This window comes from Denticeps clupeoides, chromosome 4, assembly GCF_900700375.1.
Source record: "Denticeps clupeoides chromosome 4, fDenClu1.1, whole genome shotgun sequence".
In the NCBI taxonomy this organism is placed as follows: domain Eukaryota; kingdom Metazoa; phylum Chordata; class Actinopteri; order Clupeiformes; family Denticipitidae; genus Denticeps; species Denticeps clupeoides.
In genome coordinates this window covers 13,159,207-13,179,987 of record NC_041710.1, presented here as the reverse complement: position 1 = coordinate 13,179,987, position 20,781 = coordinate 13,159,207, and the positions used below count along the sequence as shown (strand labels likewise).

General features: G+C 42.5%; 1 protein-coding gene across 2 annotated transcripts in view; it reads right to left on the bottom strand.

Annotated features, from left to right (window-relative positions):
• Nucleotides 1-1,200: 1,200 nt before the first annotated feature.
• Nucleotides 1,201-20,781, bottom strand: part of cbarpa (CACN subunit beta associated regulatory protein a) — a 21,627-nt gene continuing 2,046 nt past the window's right edge. The window contains exons 2-11 of one of the 2 annotated variants that reach the window (XM_028978376.1): nucleotides 17,249-17,320; nucleotides 15,568-15,626; nucleotides 12,734-12,879; nucleotides 11,233-11,294; nucleotides 10,683-10,848; nucleotides 9,905-10,076; nucleotides 7,768-7,893; nucleotides 5,674-5,905; nucleotides 3,977-4,181; nucleotides 1,201-3,608 (exon numbers count right to left, since the gene is read on the bottom strand). In XM_028978376.1, the coding sequence (XP_028834209.1) occupies nucleotides 1,985-3,608; nucleotides 3,977-4,181; nucleotides 5,674-5,905; nucleotides 7,768-7,893; nucleotides 9,905-10,076; nucleotides 10,683-10,848; nucleotides 11,233-11,294; nucleotides 12,734-12,879; nucleotides 15,568-15,588 (2,754 nt within the window). In that variant the 5' untranslated portion in view covers nucleotides 15,589-15,626; nucleotides 17,249-17,320 and the 3' untranslated portion in view covers nucleotides 1,201-1,984. The remainder of the gene's footprint in view (nucleotides 3,609-3,976; nucleotides 4,182-5,673; nucleotides 5,906-7,767; nucleotides 7,894-9,904; nucleotides 10,077-10,682; nucleotides 10,849-11,232; nucleotides 11,295-12,733; nucleotides 12,880-15,567; nucleotides 15,627-17,248; nucleotides 17,321-20,781) is intronic. The other variant, XM_028978375.1, reaches the window with a different exon arrangement.

Below are 20,781 nucleotides of genomic sequence, written 5' to 3'. Positions count from 1 at the left end.
CCTTTACTCATGCAGTTTCCACCCAGATTTCTTCCATTTTTGGTGCATAATTTGTCATTTTGTTCAGCCTCAAACTTGCTTTTCAATCCTGCACTGGTTATGATCTTGCTCCTTCATTATTGTGTCACCAAGCAACATCTAAGGGTCATGTGAGACTGTCAACTTTCTGGCACATCTTACTGTAGCAGCAGGCCCTTGAAGGTCAAATATAAGAGATTGAAGTTGAGGAACCTAGCAGTCACTGAAACAAGAGCAAAATTCAGCTGCAATTGAGTTACACTGGCACCAGGCGTCAACCAGAAAATTACTAATGTGGAGTGGTAGTAGCCAAGTGGGTAACACGCTTGTCTATGAAGCATATGAACACAAAGTCAAAGGTTCAAACCCATTGGGTCCCTGAGCAGTCTCCAGCGGGACTGTACCTGTACTACTGAGTTGTAAGTCGCTCAGGATAAGGGTATCTGATGAATGCCATAAATGTAACTGTTGTAAAAGTAATACAGGAATGAGTCCAGGACCTCCATTATCAGCATATGCAGTTCTGCTTCTGCTGGTTGTAACGTAATTATCCAAGACTGTTTACAATTTCTGAGAACAATGAAGCAACATTTTAAATGGTTATAAGCCTTAAAAATATGGATGAAAGCAATTAGTTTGCTTATTACATTATTAGTACATCTAAAACATGAGTCAAATTAATATAATATTGAAAAAGCCAAATAACAAATGGGAATTGAACCTTGTGTTGAGAACAGATGCTAATTGTGCTGCTTTTTTAGCACCTTGCACTGAAATCATGTATATGGCAGCTAGTTCACCTACACGGACCGGGCACCGCATGAGTATAATACGTGAAACACTCCCAGTTGTGCAGGAATGTAGTCATCTGCTAAGTTTTTTTTTTAGGCAACTTTTGAATATCACTGTACACGTTACATTGGATCCATTGCCTGAGAATATGGCTCTATCTAAACAAGGATAAGTCGATTCTAGATACAAAGAGTTCACCGAGTGTTCACTGGTCAGTATGCTAATGTATCTTTAATATGCAAAGCAATTAATTCATTGAATGAGTTAAGCTTTGGTTAAATAAAAAGGATCAAGAATACACAGTATAAATTAGACAAATTCATAAATGAATAATATTAATAAATAAATAATCTAACCCAGAATAAGTCACTTAAAACTCATCTCCATCTTTCCACCTCCACATCTGACCTACAGTGTTTATTCAAGTGCACTTTTGAGAAATGTTACAGATGTTTACTATTTGAATGATCTATGGAAGGTGAACCATGAAATGACAAGCAAGCAAAATCCAGTTTCCTTGATCATTGTGCATTTTTTTTGTTATACCTGTGCTGAAATATACAATGTTCACAAACGCATGGTAAGGTTTAAGCTAGCACACATAGCATGCTGTACCATTTTATTGTAAAACAAAAGGTGAGTGCAGGAGGTCAAGGATCATATCATTGAAACTTGTTGGGCTTGGAGTAAACAAAGGGCCATGTTCAGATACGAAGCCTAGAACTGTATTCTGAGAGCAGGAGCCACATGTTCTACAATGCCACAGTGGCCTATTTCATTTTAGCCCCTCCTGACAGAATCTTGTGTTTTGATGAGGGTGGATGATGACGACCCTCAGCCTTAATGTAGCACCTGGAATCACAGTGACTTTGGACTCAGTTTTGAATGAACAGGGAGCAAAGACCACAGACCTTATTCAACATGCACTTGCACTGAGTCTTGTCAGTCGTATCCTACGGCCATAGGATGGAATTGTAACTGGATTAGTCAGAGCCTAATTTGATTTGAATGTATTTTAGACACTGCTACCAGGTGTGTGGATATGCACAGTACCTTCCCTCTGTACAGGGCATTTCTGAAGGAAGTGTATTATTGATTTGGCCCTCATTCAAACTCCTGCTTTATGCATAAGTGGTTGGAAACATCACATTTCCATCCAGATCTGATCCTGAACCTATTCTCCACCATGGTCTGGAGAAGTTTGGGCCACAGCCACCACACAGTCCTGGCTGCCTTTGGTTCTGTGCAGGCCTCCATAGAGCCGCTCTTCCAGGCTGGCCACCAGTTTGTCTGATGGGTTCATCTGCACAGTGTACTCAGAGCCACAATCCTCCACTATCCCACAATCCCCCACAGCACTGTCCTGTGTTGAGATAGACGTGAGGATCTTCTCCTTCTTTGCCAGCTGCACACACTTGATGACTTGGCTGCTGCTGTTGTTGTTGCTGTTGTTGGCAGTTTGCTCCTGCTTCTGCTCTCCCCCCGATGGTGTTCTAGCTTTACTGTCCTCAGGCTCTGGGACTGTGGCATCAGTACCTCCTCCCGGTGTTGCCCCCTCGCTGGCCTCCTCATCGGCAGCGCTGGCAATGCGGGGCAGGGGGCTGTGGTATGGGCGGGAGTCCAGTGGGTAGTTTGCGCTTTCCCCCCGATGCAGTGGGCCGAAGCGCAGCCGCTCGAGCGAGGGTGAGAATCGGCCAGACGCCGTGGCCGCTGAGCCACCCGGGTCACTGTACTGCTTGGTGCGCTGCCACTGCTTCCGCAAATGCACGCGAGACCTGTGTCGCGTACGAAGCGATGGAGACTCTTGTTGCTGGTCGAACTGTGGATCGTGGCGCAGGAACTCGTTGAAGAGGGCCTCTGTCTTCTCATCGATGCTGTAGTCTCGTCGCCGGAAGCGTGACCGTGGTTTCTGCTGCAGCAGAGGTGATGGAGGAAGGGGGGATGGATGCTGATCTTTGGGGGCAAATAATGTTTTTCCTGCCACCTGCAAAGCACCTTCCATCTCCATCTCTTCTGCACTGGTTCTCGGTGACTCCTCTACCTCCTCCAGCTCCTCCTTGAAGATACGAGTCTCAAAACTCTCACACACTGTGCCTTTGCGGCCAGCACTGGTAAAAAACCTTCTCCGCTCGGAGGCTGTCTTCCCTCCACCACTGCTACCAAACAAACGCAGCTCGTCAGGGGCTTTGCAGGGTGCCTCGATGGAGGCATACCCACTGTCCATCTGAAGGAGCTTCCTGCTGCCCGTCTCCCCATCGCTTCCCCCCCTCTCTGAATCTACACTGTCCTGGTTGCCTCCTTGCTTCCTGTCTACTCTACCCTCCTTATCGCCTTCCACCCTTGGCCTTGGCTCATCATACGGTAGCTCCCCATCGCCATCCACCTCGTCATCGATGTCCTGTGACTGGAAAAACTGAGCACCTGCTTTCACAGCTGCGGCGCCCCCTAGCGAGGAGATGCTGTCTGCGTCGCTGCGGGTGGAATCGCGGTCGTTGCTGCTCAGGTCGGAGGAGGCATACTGTTCTAGCGATGCACGTAAGCTCCATATGTCACGGTACAGCGTAGGCTGGTCGAGACCATCCTGCTGAGCGACTGTGCTTCGCCAGCCGCCGACTGCAGCAACGGCCCCTGCCACCTCTCCACCCGCTACCTCTTCTCCCTCCTCGTCCGCTCTGACCTCGGCCCCATTTGCTTCCTTCTTCTCTTGCCCCACATGCAACTGTGGGAGGTCGGGGCTGGGCTCGAGCACGCTTGGTTCAGCATGTGAAGAGACCTCCATTACAGCCTCCACTTCTAATCTGTGGAGATAATTATAAGAGCATGTTCAATTTAACACCGCCCTCCAGCCAAAATCCGAGCTGAAACATTCTAACCGAAAATCCTGACTGAACGTATTTGTCAGCGGAATGTTGGTGTGGAATATAAATGTAATGTGGAATAGAAAAATAATTTCCCTTTGCCTAGTGGGCACACACTCTTGGAAACAATGTGATTTTCATTTGGGTAGACATATGGTTCACCAATAATGACCATTCCAAGTGTAGTGTGTTTTTTCCATTTGGCCACAGTTAAGACACATTTTGTTTCTGGGACTTGCATCCCAGAAGATTTGGTTTGGAGATCATTTTGGAAATAAGGGATGTTGTGCAACATCTTGTGCAACTACCTGCCAAGTGAAGGCAGGGCCATTGTGTCAGCAGACAGGAAACCAACAGAAAGATGTCGAGGGCAGGTGTCAGCCTGAGGGGGAGGAGCAGGAATGGGAGTCGAGCGCAGGACACTGCTTTCAACAGTTGGAGGCTCCACCTCTTCGTGGTCCAGGGTCTCGCTGGCTGCCCTCTGCCTCTGGAATGCCCTCCTCTTTGGAGAACCTGACAATAGAAACATGCTTCATCAATATCATGAAAGTCATGGTGGGGAAAGAATCCTTGCAGGTTGTAATGTAATCTGGCCCTCATTAGCAGGAAATGAGCATTACACACCACCTGACCTTTCTCATCAGGCAAGGTATAATGCAATGATTTCATCACGCTTTTCTCAAGATGCCCATTTTCTTCTACTTGACTTCAAGTGTTGCATCTGAACTGGGACCGTTCCCCTCCACTCTCCGATTTGTAATGGGTTGACGATGCATCTTCCATAGTGTCATCATTTTTAGGTTATCTAGATCACAAAGTAAGTGCAAGTTGGATTTTGCCCCAGGTTGTGACCTTTTGTGATACCGTATGCTGGTGCGGTTGGCCCTGGATTCCTTCTAATGCAAGACCATGCTACACTTGTGTGTCGGCAGTTCCTGAAAGACAAAGGCTTTGATGCTACGGCCCGCCCGTTCCCCACACCTGAATCCAATGGAGCACATCTGGGACATTGTGTCTCCACCTACCAATTCCACATTGCACCACAGACTGTCCAGGAGTTAGTGGATGCTTTAGTTCAGGTCTGTGAGGAGATCCCTCAGGAGATCCCCCTCATCAAGAGCATGTCCAGGCATTGTAGGGAGATTTTTTTGTGTGTGATTTTGTTGTCAGCACATTCAACTATGTAATGAACTGAAAGTGAAGTGATTGTGAAAACACAGCACAGCACATGGTGACACAGCACAATGTGTCGTCTGCTTTTAACCATCACCCCTGGTAATCAGTGGGCAACAATGAGAGGTGCCCGGGGAGCAGTGTGTGGGGACGGTGCTTTCCTCAGTGGCACCTTGGTGGATCGGAATTCAAACTGGCAACCTTCCGATCAGATCTAGGATGTAATATTCATTCAGATCTGGGATATCTTATTTTTGTGTTCTCTTTATTTTCTGAGCAGTGTATATTAACAATGTGCGTGAATGAGACTTCAATGCAAAAGTGAAGTGACACGGTGCACACAGTGAAATTTGTCCTCTGCATTTATCTCATCACCCTTGGTGAGCAGTGGGCAGCCATGAAAGGCGCCTGGGGAGCAGTGTGTGGGGACGGTGCTTTGCTCGGTGGTACCTTGGCAGATCGGGATTCGAACCGACAACCTCCTGATTACCTGACTGCTAGGCCACCACTGCACCCAAGGCCACCACTGCACAATGCTGCATGCATTGTGGCTAATCTGAATCATTGAACCAGCAGGAATCCCACAGATCAAATTGTTCTAGTGAACTAAGCTTAAAGGCTCCATAAATAAGGTAAATAACAGGAATAAAGAAAGCAGCTGTGTTTTTATCGGCATGGTCTATGCGGATGGTAATTGGTAATAACAACAGCTTGGGGCTCAATAAATAATTCTAATCTAATTAATACACTGAACATAATTAAAGATGATAACTGTGAACATATTTTAAGCATCTCAGCTGTCTATTTTATTCCTCTTCCCCCTCCTCCTCACCTCTCAGGTCCAGGCTAGTCGCTCGCTGGCTCATGTCCATCTTCCATCTCTTGATCTTGAAGTAGGGGCTGGCCCCCTCCAGGCTTGTGTGCCGCCGCAGTTTAGTGAAGAAATGCAGAACTGTTTCCTGGCAAGTATCTGCCGTTACCACCGCCAGTGCCAGAGGAGGCTCCTGAGTGTCTTCCGGCTGCGGGCCTCCCCCGTTCCACCCTCTTTCCCCAATTGCCTCCATCTGTCAAGAAACAGAAAGAACCTAGGAATGCCTTTAACTCTGCAAGACTTCCTACCCTCTGCAGGTTGACACATCAGCTTGAGGAAAAAGGGCATCACTTTTCTGAAGTGAAAGTGTTGTTTGTCATTGTGATGCACAGCACACAGCGCACAGAACAAAATGTGTCCTCTGCATTTAATCGATCACCCTTAGTGAGCAGTGGGCAGCCGTGAAAGGCACCCAGGGAGCACTGTGTGGGTACCACTGTCCCTGTATATAGAGTTGAGGCCCCCTTATGAAATTAAACACTCAACACAAGAAGTGTTTGTTATTTTGGTAACAAATCCTCTATTGGGTCATTGTCTTGTCTTTCTTGATGCCATGCACCCAAACAAGGCTCCCTGTGCCTGAAGCTGCAAACCAGCCCGACAGCATGATGCTCAAAATCTTGTGCTTAGGGCCACGGCCAGGTTTGCTTCTTACTGAAACAGTCTCCTTGTGCTTGACAATTATGCAATGTTCAGCAGTTCTAGACACTGTGAATTGCATGGAGATGGGAGATGTAGCTTTCCTCCTTAGCATGAGCCTCTACTATCTTCTTTCTAAGCTCCAGACTGATTTCCTTTGTCTTTGGCATGATTATTAAGTCATCCCTCTAACAAGTTCAAGTGCCCTGTTTCTTGTTAGGAAGCCAATTGACTGTACAGTTGTGGTTTAAAAACTGATTGGTTCATTACTGTAGGTGCGTTTTGAAACCAAACATGGGGCTAACTTTTTTGACCACCCAATTCTTTATTATATTTGATATGAAGCAAGCCAAGTACCAAGTACCAAGTAAATAGCCCTGGTGATGATTATATCACATTTCATCAGTGCTGCAAACATCGGGAAGAAATTTAGGAAAATGTACCATAATTCCTAGGGGGCTAATAATTTTTATATGAACAGTAGGTTCATATAAAAAGTCACACCATATAATGATTGTGTCTGACAATGCATTTTTGTTTGTGAAGCATGTCAGCATTTTAACATCTGGAGTGTCTGTGTGGGTAAAATGAATTAAGATTAAGATTAGTCAAGGTTCAACCAGAATAGAAATATTTGATATTTTTTGGTCGTCATTCAATTAAAATATAACTAGCTAGCTAAAAAAAACAAAACTTAATGAGACCGTACGTTACTGGGTTAAAATTGTTCCCAGTAATGTGCATTAAATTGCATTGAAGACACACAATTCAGCATCACCAACTCTAGCTAATCAGATATTCATAGGCCGGTCACCCACTGCCTTGGCTCAGGGCACAACATGACCTTACAGTGACAAACTCAAGTCATTAAAAACATAGGGGCATGCTGTTCAACTCTCGCATACACACACACTCTCTGTAGTGTTCAGTAATTTGCTTCTCTGCTCAGGTCAGCCCAGTTCCACCAATCTGTTTGTTAGAAGATAACAAACCTACCGCGATTGTTTCTGAACAGCCACTCATGCCGGCGCCAGATCAGAGATTACGGTCTCTCACTGGATGCAGGTGTTCATGTGAGTGTGTAAGATGTCTGAGATGATAATATGAAGACTTAAGTGGACATTTCTCCTAAAAATATACATCCTGAAAGTCTGTGACACTTTATATGTTTCTCTACCAGCTCAGTTCAGTCACACCATGGTCTCCGGTGACAACAAATACTGACCTTTTTAGTTGCCATCTCTCTGACCTAAATTACCAAAGATTGTAACCTACAATCTGATGAAGAAGGCTGGAATCTGGAATATGCTCATATGTCTGGCTACAAACAATTATAATAGTGAAAGTCAGTCCAAAGGAGGGGTTTGAAACAAGTGTGTGTGTGTGTGTGTGTGTGTATACTCGAAGGGAACTCACAGTTTGTGAGCGAGGGAGCTCAACAGGTCTTTCACTGACGCTGGTGTCCAGCACAGAGTTGAAGGTGTCTCCTGGGAGACCACCACTTGGACTTGGTGGGGTCCAGTTTAGGCCTTCTTCCACAGGCTTCATGTACAAAATACACACACAAAATGTTCTCATTAAAGTTGTGTCCAAGGTTTGTCAGCTCTGTAAGATTTGTGAAAAACAGTGCAAACAGTGAAATGTGGTCTCTGAATTTAACCCAGCCCCTGAGGGAGCAATGGGCAGCCATGAAAGGCACCCAGGGAGCAGTGGGTGGGAATGGTACCTTGCTTGTCAGTTCAGGATTCCAACTTGCAAACTTCCGATTATGCATCTACTTCCTTAACCGCTAGGCCTCTACTGCCCATACACTGTGCTTACCTGAGTTTATTCCCTCCATTATTAATTTCAGGTCATGATGCAGGGGGGCTCAGAATATGTACTGGTATTAAAAAGGAGCTAATTCTGCTCAAAATGAGTAAGCTTTCTCATTAGCAGTGTGTGTGTGTGTGTCCTGGACTGCTTGTTTGCAGGAGAGCTGAAAGGTGCTCATAACCGCGTTATGGGAGCAGTGTCTACAAAGGGTTCTACACACAGCAGAACCAGAGGAGACTCTTTTTTTCAGTGCAAGATGTGGTGGGTTAACACCATTGATTTCCCTGTCCCACAATAAATTGTTCTTTTTTCCCTACCCTCTGTGTCCATCATTTCCATTCCGTCGTGACAATGTGTTTAAAATTTGCTTACTTTTATACATAGTAATTTAGTTCTTAAACAGCTTTACTTAACCAAACATTTCCTAAAAGTTATGAATTCTACTACTTAAAAATACATTTTCACCAAATACTCTTTGAATGGGTGGTAGTAGCCTAGTGGTTAACACAGTCGCCTATGAACCAGAAGACCCGGGTTCGAATCCCGCTTACTACCATTGTGTCCCTGAGCAAGACACTTAACCCTAAGTTGCTCCAGGGGGACTGTCCCTGTAACTATTGATTGTAACTTCATAATAATACTATATATTATATAATTTTTTGTGTGCATGATCAAACTTACAAAATATAAGCCCTTGTTACAAAAAATATATATATTTTTTACCAGCATATTTTAATACTAAAGTGAAAAATCATCAATAAAATATCAATGTTATTATGATGAATAATCAGTTTTATCTGATTGCTCATGAACCATGACTAAGGGTACTGAGAGGAAAGACATCAGGATAAAATGCTGAATTGCTGTATTTATGGTGATACTGTGAAAACATCATTAAATACAATCTGGCCTTTATAAATAAATCAAGAAAGATATACACCAAAATGCAAATGTACAAGCATAGCATTTGGTTTATGACTTCAGGCTGTCAGTATTTCTGAAGTCGTCCTAAAACCCTTTGAAGTTGTTTCCAGTCGGCACAGTATTTGGCCACTATGAAAGGTAACATTTTTCATTATCAAAGAAGTTTTAAAAGTGCAACCAATCAAAATACAAGCAGCAAATCACATGACCACCTGTGATTTTCCGTCATTCTCAACGGCAGCTTGTCAGCAACAGAAAAGACATTTTACAGTTGTAAGTTGTGTGTCAACCTGTAGTCACTTGAATTAAATGCTTTAAACATGTCTATATGCCCATGGTTATAATTAAGATATAGTTTTATTTTTATTGCCCTTAGCTGACCTCTATATTGAGATTGAATGAGGTTTATCTAACTAATTATGTATTCGCTAGCTATGTTTGTGGCATAGAAGCTAGTAGTAATTTTAAAGGGGGGAAAAAAGATTTTTGGTTTTGATTTTGACTTGCTAAATGCTAAAACCACGACAAACTATTTTTGATGAGTTTCTATTCATTAAGTGACAAAGACATTGAAGACAAGACAATAGTGTCTAGCCATGTGGTGTCTTCCTCCATATCAATAGATTTACCTTTTTCTGATTGCCTGCTACAAACTGGTCATTGCCCTGATTAATTGCCCTATGTATGCCCTGTGTATTGCCCCAGTTTTGTCTCATGTAGTTATATATATTTGGTTTATTATGCATATGTTGCATAGTTATTATTATGGTCCTCACAAACATTTCAGAAAAAAACACCAGTGTGTGGGTGTTACCTGGAAAATGGAGAGGCTGGGTTTGGAGGAGGTCTGCTCACTCAGGCAGATGCTGGTCTCTGAGGACTGACACTCCATGATGGTGAGGATTTTGAGGGCGGGAGGGGTGATGTGCAGGTGTGTGAGCCGTGCCCTTTTCAGATGATGGAAGTCACCCTCTGTTAGTGTGTACCTGTCAAAATTTACATTTCACATACAGAGTGAACATTGTACATTGCTGAAAGACAAATAGACTGGACTGGACTGCTACAGGTAAAATGGTCTTAAATGTAGGCTAACTGAACTGCACTGGCTGGTTGTCTTGACTGGTTAAAGTTGTATTGTAAAAACAGTGAAAGTAGAAGAAAAATCTCCTTTTTGCTCTCCATGGGAATCACAAAACACATAAAGTGCAAACATTTCATTGCTGCGCCCACACAGCACTCCTGGTCTTTGCTCAGATGTAGTCATCTCATCAGAGGAGAGCAAGGAGTTCAGTAATGCGGCTGCTCGTGGTTTTTATTGGAGCTTTTCATCTCTGAACTCAGTGACCCCCTCAGGCAGACACTCATTAAAGCAACACAGTTTCTCTGTTAGTACTGGCCAAAGGGATTTATTAGCATGATTTATTAGCGATAAATTATAGTTGAGACACAAAAGACAGTAAAAAAGGTTGCAGTGTTCTGAATATATTGAGGAAGACTGGATTCATAATTTCTCATGACTGGTTAACAGTCATGGTAACGTAATATGTCTGTACTGTCCATCATTACAGACAGTGATCCAGGGTCTGACCCACCTTCTCACTTTTTCCTGGCCCTTCTTGCCCTGCTCATAGATGGCCTGCTCATTGAATGAGACACGCCGGCCAGTGGATGCCGTAGACAGGAAACGCTCTGTCTCAGTGTCGCCATGGCAACCAGATGCCGACAGGCTGTCTGACCTCTCCAGCCTAATAGTGATGTCTGTGTGAGAGAGGGCATGTTTTACCCACACAGAGTGTATTCACAATACCTTCTAATATTTCAATTTACTATGTAACACATCCCCACAACATTGTGCATGAGGTACACACAGTTCACTGATGCATTATGAGTCATGCATTATGAAACACACAGTTCAGTTTATTTATGACTGTCAACACAGGCATTATTTAAAAAAAATTCTAAAATGTGCATCATAATGTTTATAGCTACATAAAACATACCAATGATACAAACAGTTTCTCTCTTTGTGTCTTTTTGATGGTTAAGTTTTCACATGGAGCCTTTTCTGATGGGTTGATTTTGATATGTTGTTTGCTCAGTTCATCTTATTTCTTTGTGTGTCCCCACTCCTGTCACATTTACCTTGAGACAGCTGGGCCTCCTCCACATATGTAGTGTTGGTTTTCTCTAAGTCATCACTGGCCCTGCAACCACAAGCGAACTAAAGTTACAAAAAGCCCAATTCGTATTTCTCTTTTTCCGAAAAATGTATTGTAGAATTCAATTAGCATGTGGCTACTCCATCTCTCAGTTTCATTTACTGAGCATATAAACAAATAATTTCCTTTGGTTAATTACACTCCAGATGGTAAATCATCCTTAATCACATCGTATGCAGATTTGAAGATAAAATCAAAAGTCATAGTCAAACAAACATCAAGGTCAGTGAAAGGGAAACAAATACAATGAATCTATTTCTATATATTAAGAATTGCCATTTTTTTATAGACAGGAACATGTCCCAGTGTTGTTTACCATAATCATTTTAAAAAGGATGATTGCATAATCCCTCTTTATAAGAGATCTACAGTCAGAGAATGAAACAATGATTTTCCAAACTTGTTCCAAATATTTGCTGTGTAAAATGTAAATGCAGTCTGGGTGATCAAGGGGTCCCTTGTTTTATCCCATTTACATTTAAGGCATTTGGCAGGTGCCCTTATCCAGAGCGACTTACAACGTGCTTCCAAGTTACCAATTGTGTTACTAAGTGATCAATTCTGGTTCACTAGGACGGCCAACCACGAATACAATCCTTTTATTCACTATGTTGTAATTTCTATACATAAGTCAGGCAATACGAAGGTTACAAGTTAATCTAAATATTCTCTAAAGAGGAAGGTCTTGTGCTGCCGTTTGAAAATACTCAGTGACTGTGCTGTTCTGACCTCAAGGGGAAGTTCATTCCACCACCAAGGGGCCAAGACAGAGAAGAGTCTAGATGAGTGTCTTCCTTTTACCTTCAGAGATCCATTTTTATCCCTTTACTTATTTGTTGTTGTATCACTTTGTGTATATTGTCATTGTTTTATTAGTATTGTTTTATTTATTTAGAATGTTAATCTCTTGTTCTTTGTCTTCACATTTTATCCCTATTTATTTCTGTAATAAGCACCTTATGTGTATGTGGGTGGTTAGCTGGTTCCCCGCCCTGCACTTAGTGTACTGGGATCCTGAGTACCAAGACTAAATGGTTATTGATAGTGAGATAACTGGATTTTATTTACTCTCTGGATATTATTTGCCCCTTAAATTCCCCAAGATTGGCCTATTAGCCCTTGCTTTATTAGCTCGGCATCAGGACAACAATTTTAGAAAGTTACAGAATCTTGAAAGAAAAATCATTTAATTTGTGAATTAAGCATCCAAAAGTATCTCTGCCAGGGGACAACCACCCGGAAGTCCACAATCATCCCTGTGTTTTGAAAATGAATGACTATCATACCACAAAAACCATACAGAGATTACATATTTCTAATGCCTTTTTTGTCCCAAATGAATAATGAATCACAGTCAGACTGTTACTGAATGTTGTGTGTGAATGTTGTGTGTGAATGTTGAGTGTGTGTGTATCCCAAGTTACCTGGAGTAGCGGCGACCCCCTGGACAGCACCGATGGCAGAAGATGAGAAGGATGGACAGTAGGACAAGTGTCCCACCTGCAAATACACACAGCAGGACCAGGAGAAGGACATAATTCTCTTGGCGGTCCGATGCCACAGGTAGGCCCTACAGAAAGAGAGTAGGTTATTCAGTTATTTCCTTACATATCTTTTGACAATTTGACTATTTTTTTTATTACTAACATCTTTTAATTGTATAATTTACAGTAATGTGTCAATAAAACACTTTAAATTGAATGGGGAGCAATGATAGTGTCTACCTTTGTAAATTGGTTTAACATTTAACAAAGGTTCAGGAAGACACACTACAGCCAATAGATGTGTGCCTCAACAAAACAGGGGTGAAACATTAGTAGAACTGTTTAAGGCTGCAAGCACTATTTTGTTTTCCCAAATGGTATCTTGTCAATTCATTTAAAAAATTGAAGCAATTGAATATAATTATATATTATAATGACTTTCAGCCCAGACTATGCAACAACCAGCTTTTCTGCTTCTTCCACACAGGCAGATGACATATAAAAAAAAATCCATTTTATGGACACACACATTTTTGCCTACAACAAACAATATTTGCATATTTTGCCATGCACTGAGCATCCTTCATTGGTACATATCTATATCCTTATCTACACACACACATATATAGACAAATTTACATAGAAAAATTAGAGCACATGTAGGGAGATATATTCTTCCAGTCCTGTTATATAAGGCAACCGAACCAGACTGCATGAGAGCATGCCAGAGGTTCTGGTTCAGGCGTGTGTAGCTTTAGAGCAAACCCAATTAATTCTCTATGATGGGTGATAAGAGGCAGTGGTCCATAAAAAAATGCAACTAGATCCTTAATTCAATTTCCGAGGTCATTTGAATGGAGAACAGGGCCACAGCTGACTAAATTTAGAACTGTGGGCAGCGCGGCCTTGTCGTTCAGAGACGTCACTGGCAGCTGCAAATTCACGGGGGGGAAGCATCTATCACAATTCTAGTTCATTTTCTGGTTTCCTTTCATAATAAGGTGCGCAAACATACATCTGATGTAGATGTTAAATGTTTCCACTCCACAGTCACATGCATCCAAAAATATACACAAAAACTGGACACTTCCACAGAAAAATCAAACCAAATTCATTTTAATGTACCGCCAAATGGTTTCCAATACACTCTAATAAAACCAGTACTTTCATTGTCTCTCCACACCAAAATATCCATCTGGCAGAGAGGTGCTGAAGATTACGATTGATGCCATGGGCTCTACAGACACCTGACCTAATAAAATCCACTTTTTATTGGAAGTGCAGATTTTTATATGACAGCAGCTGAGCTCATTCAGGTTTACTTGCACTTTCACGTATTTGGACTAATTGAGGAATCTCAAACAATATCACTATCACTTTCATTTAACTGAGAAAAAGGCAAAAGAAAACTGTACTGTGTAATTGCATTGTATAACATCATTGTGCTGCAAGAAATGTGCCTTTTTTTACCTTGGTTTTTCTGCCATAATAAAACAGATTTACGTACACACTCTACACAACTCAACACTGACTACAGGGTACATTGAAACTGGATACATCAATACTGATCAATACTGAGAGCTCTGATACTGGATACCGCTACATGATATTGGGTTACCCAAATACAATATTGCCATCACATCATATCATATCTGTAATGTGGGTAGTGTGTATAGGAGGATGAAAGATGAAAACAACAGGGTTGTTCTGCTGCAGCTCAGCCTGGACTGGCATCCGGGGACTGAAAACTTGACCTTTAAAGCCGCAGTAATCATTGTGCTTCAGCCCCACTACTTTATTTCAGAAAAGCAAGAGCCGTTCTGGCCAAAGTGGCTTCCAGAGTCTGTAAAACACGCTATGCTGCATGACCCAGACTAACCCGTATCCTTCCTCCGGCAACTGGCATCCCGCTAAAGCACCAAGACAGCGACTGGTGGCCTGGTTCTGCATTTAACCCCTTAAAACCTTTCAATACCATTATTCTATGTAGTTTCAGCACAAAGTGAAGTTATTGAATAAAAAAGGGGAACAGCCTAGAGCGGACATTGTAAGTACATTGTAAAATGAAAAAAAAAACTGTTTTAATAAATAAGAGTGATGTGGAGGATGCTGTTATTCACCTCTCTGCCAATGCTTAGCATTAACATTTTAGCAGGTTTAAATGGTCCGAGAGTTTAAAATTGCCCAGGTGTTTGAACAGAGAAATAACACGCCCCCCCCCCACTCCATCTGTGCCATGTGTTTCTGTTTCTCTTAGGCTGTTTTACAGATCCACCATTTTCAACACAGATCCAGAAAACGTGGATTTGAGGATGCATGTTGGTTACCTCCAGTTATTGGCATCAACATTTCTGAAGGAGTGTGCTCTGCTTATGTATTTGTGGAAACACGTTGTTGCCCTGAAGCGTGACTGTTTAAGAGCTTGGGGAGGTTGTCTTATTGTAAGGACAGAGTATCTGCTGAATATTAAATCCAGTTCAATTAGATTTGTCCAGTAAGAGTCAAACATATTTAGAAGTTGAGTATATTTGATGTGATCTCAGTGACAGAGTAGTAATTATGTAATTGTCTTCATATATTTATAGTGACAGCCTCAAGCAAATAAAGTCTCTTTTTCCCATTATAAATTGTATGACACCATACCTCATGGTTGATTATGTAAGGGAAATTTATATGACATTTTCCTTACATATTCAGCTCATTGTTTTATATTGCAAATAATCATTTTGGGAATTATAGATATTAAAATTGGCCATGTCCATATGAACTGATACCTGATCAGTTGTCTCTTCCATAGTTGGCCTATAGATGCTGGTGCCCTGCAAGGTACCGTCTGCAACAATCATGAGGAATATAATTTAATCATGTGAATATAATAATCATAATATTTTAAAACATGTTTTAAGCATTCATTATAATGTTAAAATGACCACTGTAAGAAATCCATTTTCTTGTATATCTAGTATGTAGTGTGGAGAATACACACACATACACGCAAAAACACTTGCAAGTGTGCTGTCTATGTCTTTGACACAGAAGACTAGTACTTTCCTCTCCAAATTAATCATCCCCAAAGGGTAAGTGTCTCCGGGTAACAGATGGTTCCCGTCGGATTTTTCCATCGGGTTTGGGCGGGGGTGCAGCGTGAGGGCGGGCCATCCTCTGACAGCCCCTGTAATGCAATCTGCACTTTTCCACCAGCTCAGCTGAACCAGGGGAAACAACCCGATCCATCAGCCGACCCAGAGCCGCGCCTCCAGCTGCCCGGATGCCGGCGCATTACAGAGGTGGCGGCTGGACCGCGGGGAAGTGCTGCTCTGCTGCTCTTACACTGGGTAAATGAGGTAAATGTTCCCACTGTCGGCAGGAAGGGCTCAAATGTTTGTGTGTGTTTGAATGTGTCTATGAGTGCTGGGTGTGTAAATCTAAATTCTATGTTAATGAGGTGTGTGCATGTACACATATACACATGCATGTGTGTGCTATTGGTGTGTTCTTATTCTGTTCTTACACATCGCATGCACACCTCAACATGGCAGGAGAGATTTACATTTTTCCACACGTCAGTATATTGTGGGGCAGTGGTGGCCAAGTGGTTAAGGAAGCGGCCCCATTATCAGAAGGTTGCCAGTTCGAATCCCAATCCACCAAGGTGCCACTGAGGTGCCACTGAGCAAACTGCTTACTAAGGGTGATTGTTAAAAGCAGAGGACACATTTCGTTGTGTGACCGTGTGCTGTGCTGCATTGTCTCACAATGACAATCACTTCACTTTCACTTGTGTTGTGCAGATTTAATAGATGGTGTCTGTTGATTTAGGTCCTTCACAGTTATTGCTATTATGTTTAAAAGGCACATATTTAGTACATTTTAAGGGGGGGTCAATGTCATAGCCACCCTATATTCTGTTAAAATCTGAAGCTGTCACGAGTCGGAAGTGATTTCAGTGCCAATGAACAGGCATGTCAGCAATACGAGTGACCCCAATTGCAGGGGTATGCCAAGGAGTTGCAAGGCCCATTACAAGTATTTTACCAGCATAATTCAAGATTACATTTTTTTAATCTTTGCCCATATTCTCAAGAATGAGTGACATGCAGTGCAGCAACATTTTAAATGTTGCTGGAGGGAGGGAGGCATACCCGAAGGCAACTCTTTTAAGGTGCTGAGTATTTTCCACTGGTCCAGAACGCAATATGTGTCCCAGGGGATCTACCTGGCACTGAAAATATAAGTGTTTCCCTTTGCGAGAAAATAGGTTTACTCAGCATTGCTTTTTTTTAACAGGGTTCACTAAAGGTTTTAGCACCTGTGTAAGATTTCAGCTCCCAGCAAAGCGACTTCCTGCCCAGCAGCATTTGATCAATGTCCCACAGAGCCGACCTGAGCATCAAATGCATTTCCTGTCACTCTCGGCTGAATGACATTAGCTGCTTAATAATGAGGCATACGTACGGTGGAGTTTCCTGTCAGGCTTTTCAGTACAGGTGACTCATCGCTCATGGTCCAGCTAATCGTCGACACCTCCTGAGATAGAAAGAGAGGGGGCGAGAAACCATGAGAAATGTCAGATGGACACTCGTCCTCACCTGCTAAATGCTTCCTGTGAGCATGTGAGCATGTGAGGGCATGCATGTTTTGTTCTCATGTACTCACAGACGTGTGAAAAATGAAAAGGTTATCACTAACGTGAAGCAACCCTTGCTGGTTTTCAGCATGAGGGGGCTTGGCCACTGCAGATCAAATCAACTTTTAACCTGTGGCAAATCATTTCTATCCTAAAGGGAGTGGATGTCCCAAAAAAATGACTTTCACCATATTGCAACCAGTGAACCTGTGAGAGGTTATGGACTGTCTTGTTTTCCATTTACATTTACAGCGTTTAGCTGACACCTTTATCCAGAGCAACTTACAACCAGTAGATACAGGGACAGTCCCCCTCGAGACACTCAGGGTTAAGTGTCTTGCTCAGGGACACAAAGGTAGTAAGTGGGGTTCGAACCTGTGACTTTGTGCTTCTACGACCCTAATATATTTCCTTATTCTATTTCCATTTTCATTACAATGACTGGAGAAAAAATAAATACTAACTAAATAAACTAAATGCAGGAGCAAAATTTTGATCTGAGTGTATCTGACAGTCTAGGCAGAGCCATTTGCTTGGGGGGAGTGGGGGTGGGACCAGGCTCTGTGGGGCAGATGGTGGCTAAGTCCTAGACGTCAAATAACCACATTTTGAACAAATAAAAAAACAAAAAGAAAAGACATGTTTAATCATTTTACTGTAGTTTAATAATTACCAGAGACCACAAATGATCAGATTCTAAAATCTTACTCAGACCACTATCCACCAATAACAAACTAAAAAAAAACACAACTTGGAAACGTCTTTTAGAAGAATGACGCCATGGCAGAGACTGAGACTGTACAAATACAGAGAGTGGAGAATCATGGCGGCTCATATTTTTGCCCAAGTGGATATGCATAAGTATGTCTGTATGTGTCTGTAGTCTAACACAGGCCCTAACAACAAAAACAACTAAATAAATAGTGCAGTATTTCAGTGCCTTTACTATTGCAGCATGCGTTCACTAGCACTATGTCAATAAATGTGCTATGTCACCACACTTTTAATGTATTAAATCAAGATTTTGTGTTGAGGACTCACACGGAGTTACATTTTATTAAAAATGTCATCTTTCTGATCCCAGAAAGCTGATCAGATCACAACACTGCTTCCACAGCCTTGTACCGCAGGGACGATGCATGATGGCCGCAGTTTGTCATACCCTGATGCACCCATCACTTTTGTACAGGGTAAATCTGGACTCATCAGACCACACATCTTTTCCCCCATTCCTCCAGAATTGCTTACTAGCAAAGCCTTTTCTATGATTATCATCAGTAATAAGGGGCTGTCCAGTGGCCACACAGTTGTTTAGTCCTGCAATTTCTCATTGGTTGGAAGTGCTGTTGTGTCGCAAGTCTGTTTGGAAGTGCTTTTACTTTACTTTTTCTTTGACATGCTTAGTCCACTTGGTTTTCATCATTACTATCTCAGTGCAGCAGAAGACATCTCCTGCGAACCTGTTAACTAATTTTCATGGATGTCCTTCAGAATCAAATTCCATAGTTTTGAACTGTCTAACCCTCTATTCACATCTATTTGAAACCACCTTGATCAATACAGAATCACTAAAGCATCTGTTTCACAACCCTTCACACAAATGTTCAATCAGCAATCCATCTGTACGCCTATAAAAGCATGGATCAAGGTGGTCTAAGGTGGGTGAGAGTAAAAGGTCGAAGGGCATGAGGAATGGGAGCTCGCATGTGAGGTGGCACCATTTGACATGTTCCAATACAGTGTTTCACTTAGTGAGGTGAAAGTGAAGTGAATGGATTCAATAAACTTTGTTTTGCGGTATTGCTGACTCTGGATCCAATTCTTTACAAGGTTAATATGGCACAGGCTAGCATATAGGCCAGCAGAAAGCTGCACTGTTTCACACGGACTGCTGCGTTGTGTATGTTGCTGCCCACTGGTTAGTTGTTTCATTTGCTTGATGTGGGTAGATCATTTGACCCGTTTGAAATGCAGGAACATCTTTCACGTGTTTTCATTAGAAAGTATTCACCACATCAGTTAAGACGTAAAAACCATGCTGTCACCTCAAACCTATTACTGACTGCAGTTATTAAATCAGATTCTTTCCTATTGCCCATTTATTTCGAGGGGATGACTATTATTGTTTTTTGCAGGGCAGTGAATTATTGCTCAAAAATGTACTTAACAATATTAAAATATTTCCTTACAAAAAGTGGGGGATGCAAGCAAATGGATGAGATTTTTGTCACCTCTCTTAGTGGGTTAGGATTTCATTGAGTGCTTTAGTACAATGGAAGAGTCAGGATCCAAATTAGATTGATTTTGAACTCTTTTAAGACAAGAGAGTAAAAGAAAGACTGACAGACGGGCATGTGAGCCTCGTGCACATACTCATAATAGCATATACTCATCTCTCTCTCACACACACACACACACACACACACGTTGTGAGTTCAGTGTGACCCCATGTGAGTGAGGCTGCTCTTCTCGACACGACAACCCTGTATGACTCACAGCTCACCTCTCTCTCTTACTCACTCTCTCCATCCCGGGAGACCTCTGGCCTTCTACGTTTTTTCATTACATCTCTCTCCTGGCTGCGGCAGAGTGCCCCTCTCCACATCCCACACTTCCATCATCCCTCCACTCATCTCTCCTCATCCTTTTCTCATTCCGCCATCGCATACAATCTCTTCTCTTCGTCTCTTATTCTACATTTAGCCATCCATCCGTCCTTCTCCTTCTCCAGTATTCCTTCTCCTCTTTTCTCTGTGGGTTTCCCTGTTGCACTAGGGTTCCTCTAGCAGCTTTTGCTACTTTTTCAAAGCACAGGGTTGTCTGGATAGGAGGGCAGGAAGCCAGAATTATTACATGTTTACCTAAATTATTAAGCTTGTAATAACATATTTTTAAACAGCATGTGGAAGTCCAGTTCCACTGATTCTGGGAATCACACTTCATTCCGGTGGCAAGTCTCTAGCATTATAGATGAATTCTGCTGCCATTTAATAAAAACTACATCAAACTGGGGGCATTGCACTTTTTTATTATTACATTTACAGTTAAGATTCATGTTATTGGAGACATATTGGAGATTTCTAGTGATTTTGGTGTTAAATATGAGTTCAGCAGACACCCAGAGCAGTTACAGGATCCTAATTAGAAGTGGGATAGGCAGCTATCACAAGGCGCAGTCGACATTTGGGGCAGTGGTGGCCTAGTGGTTAAGGAAGCAGCCCCCGTAATCAGAAGGTTGCCGGTTCGAATCCCGATCCGCCAAGGTGCCACTGAGGTGCCACTGAGCAAAGCACCGTCCCCACACACTGCTCGCCGGGCGCCTGTCATGGCTGCCAACTGCTCACTCAGGGTGATGGGTTAA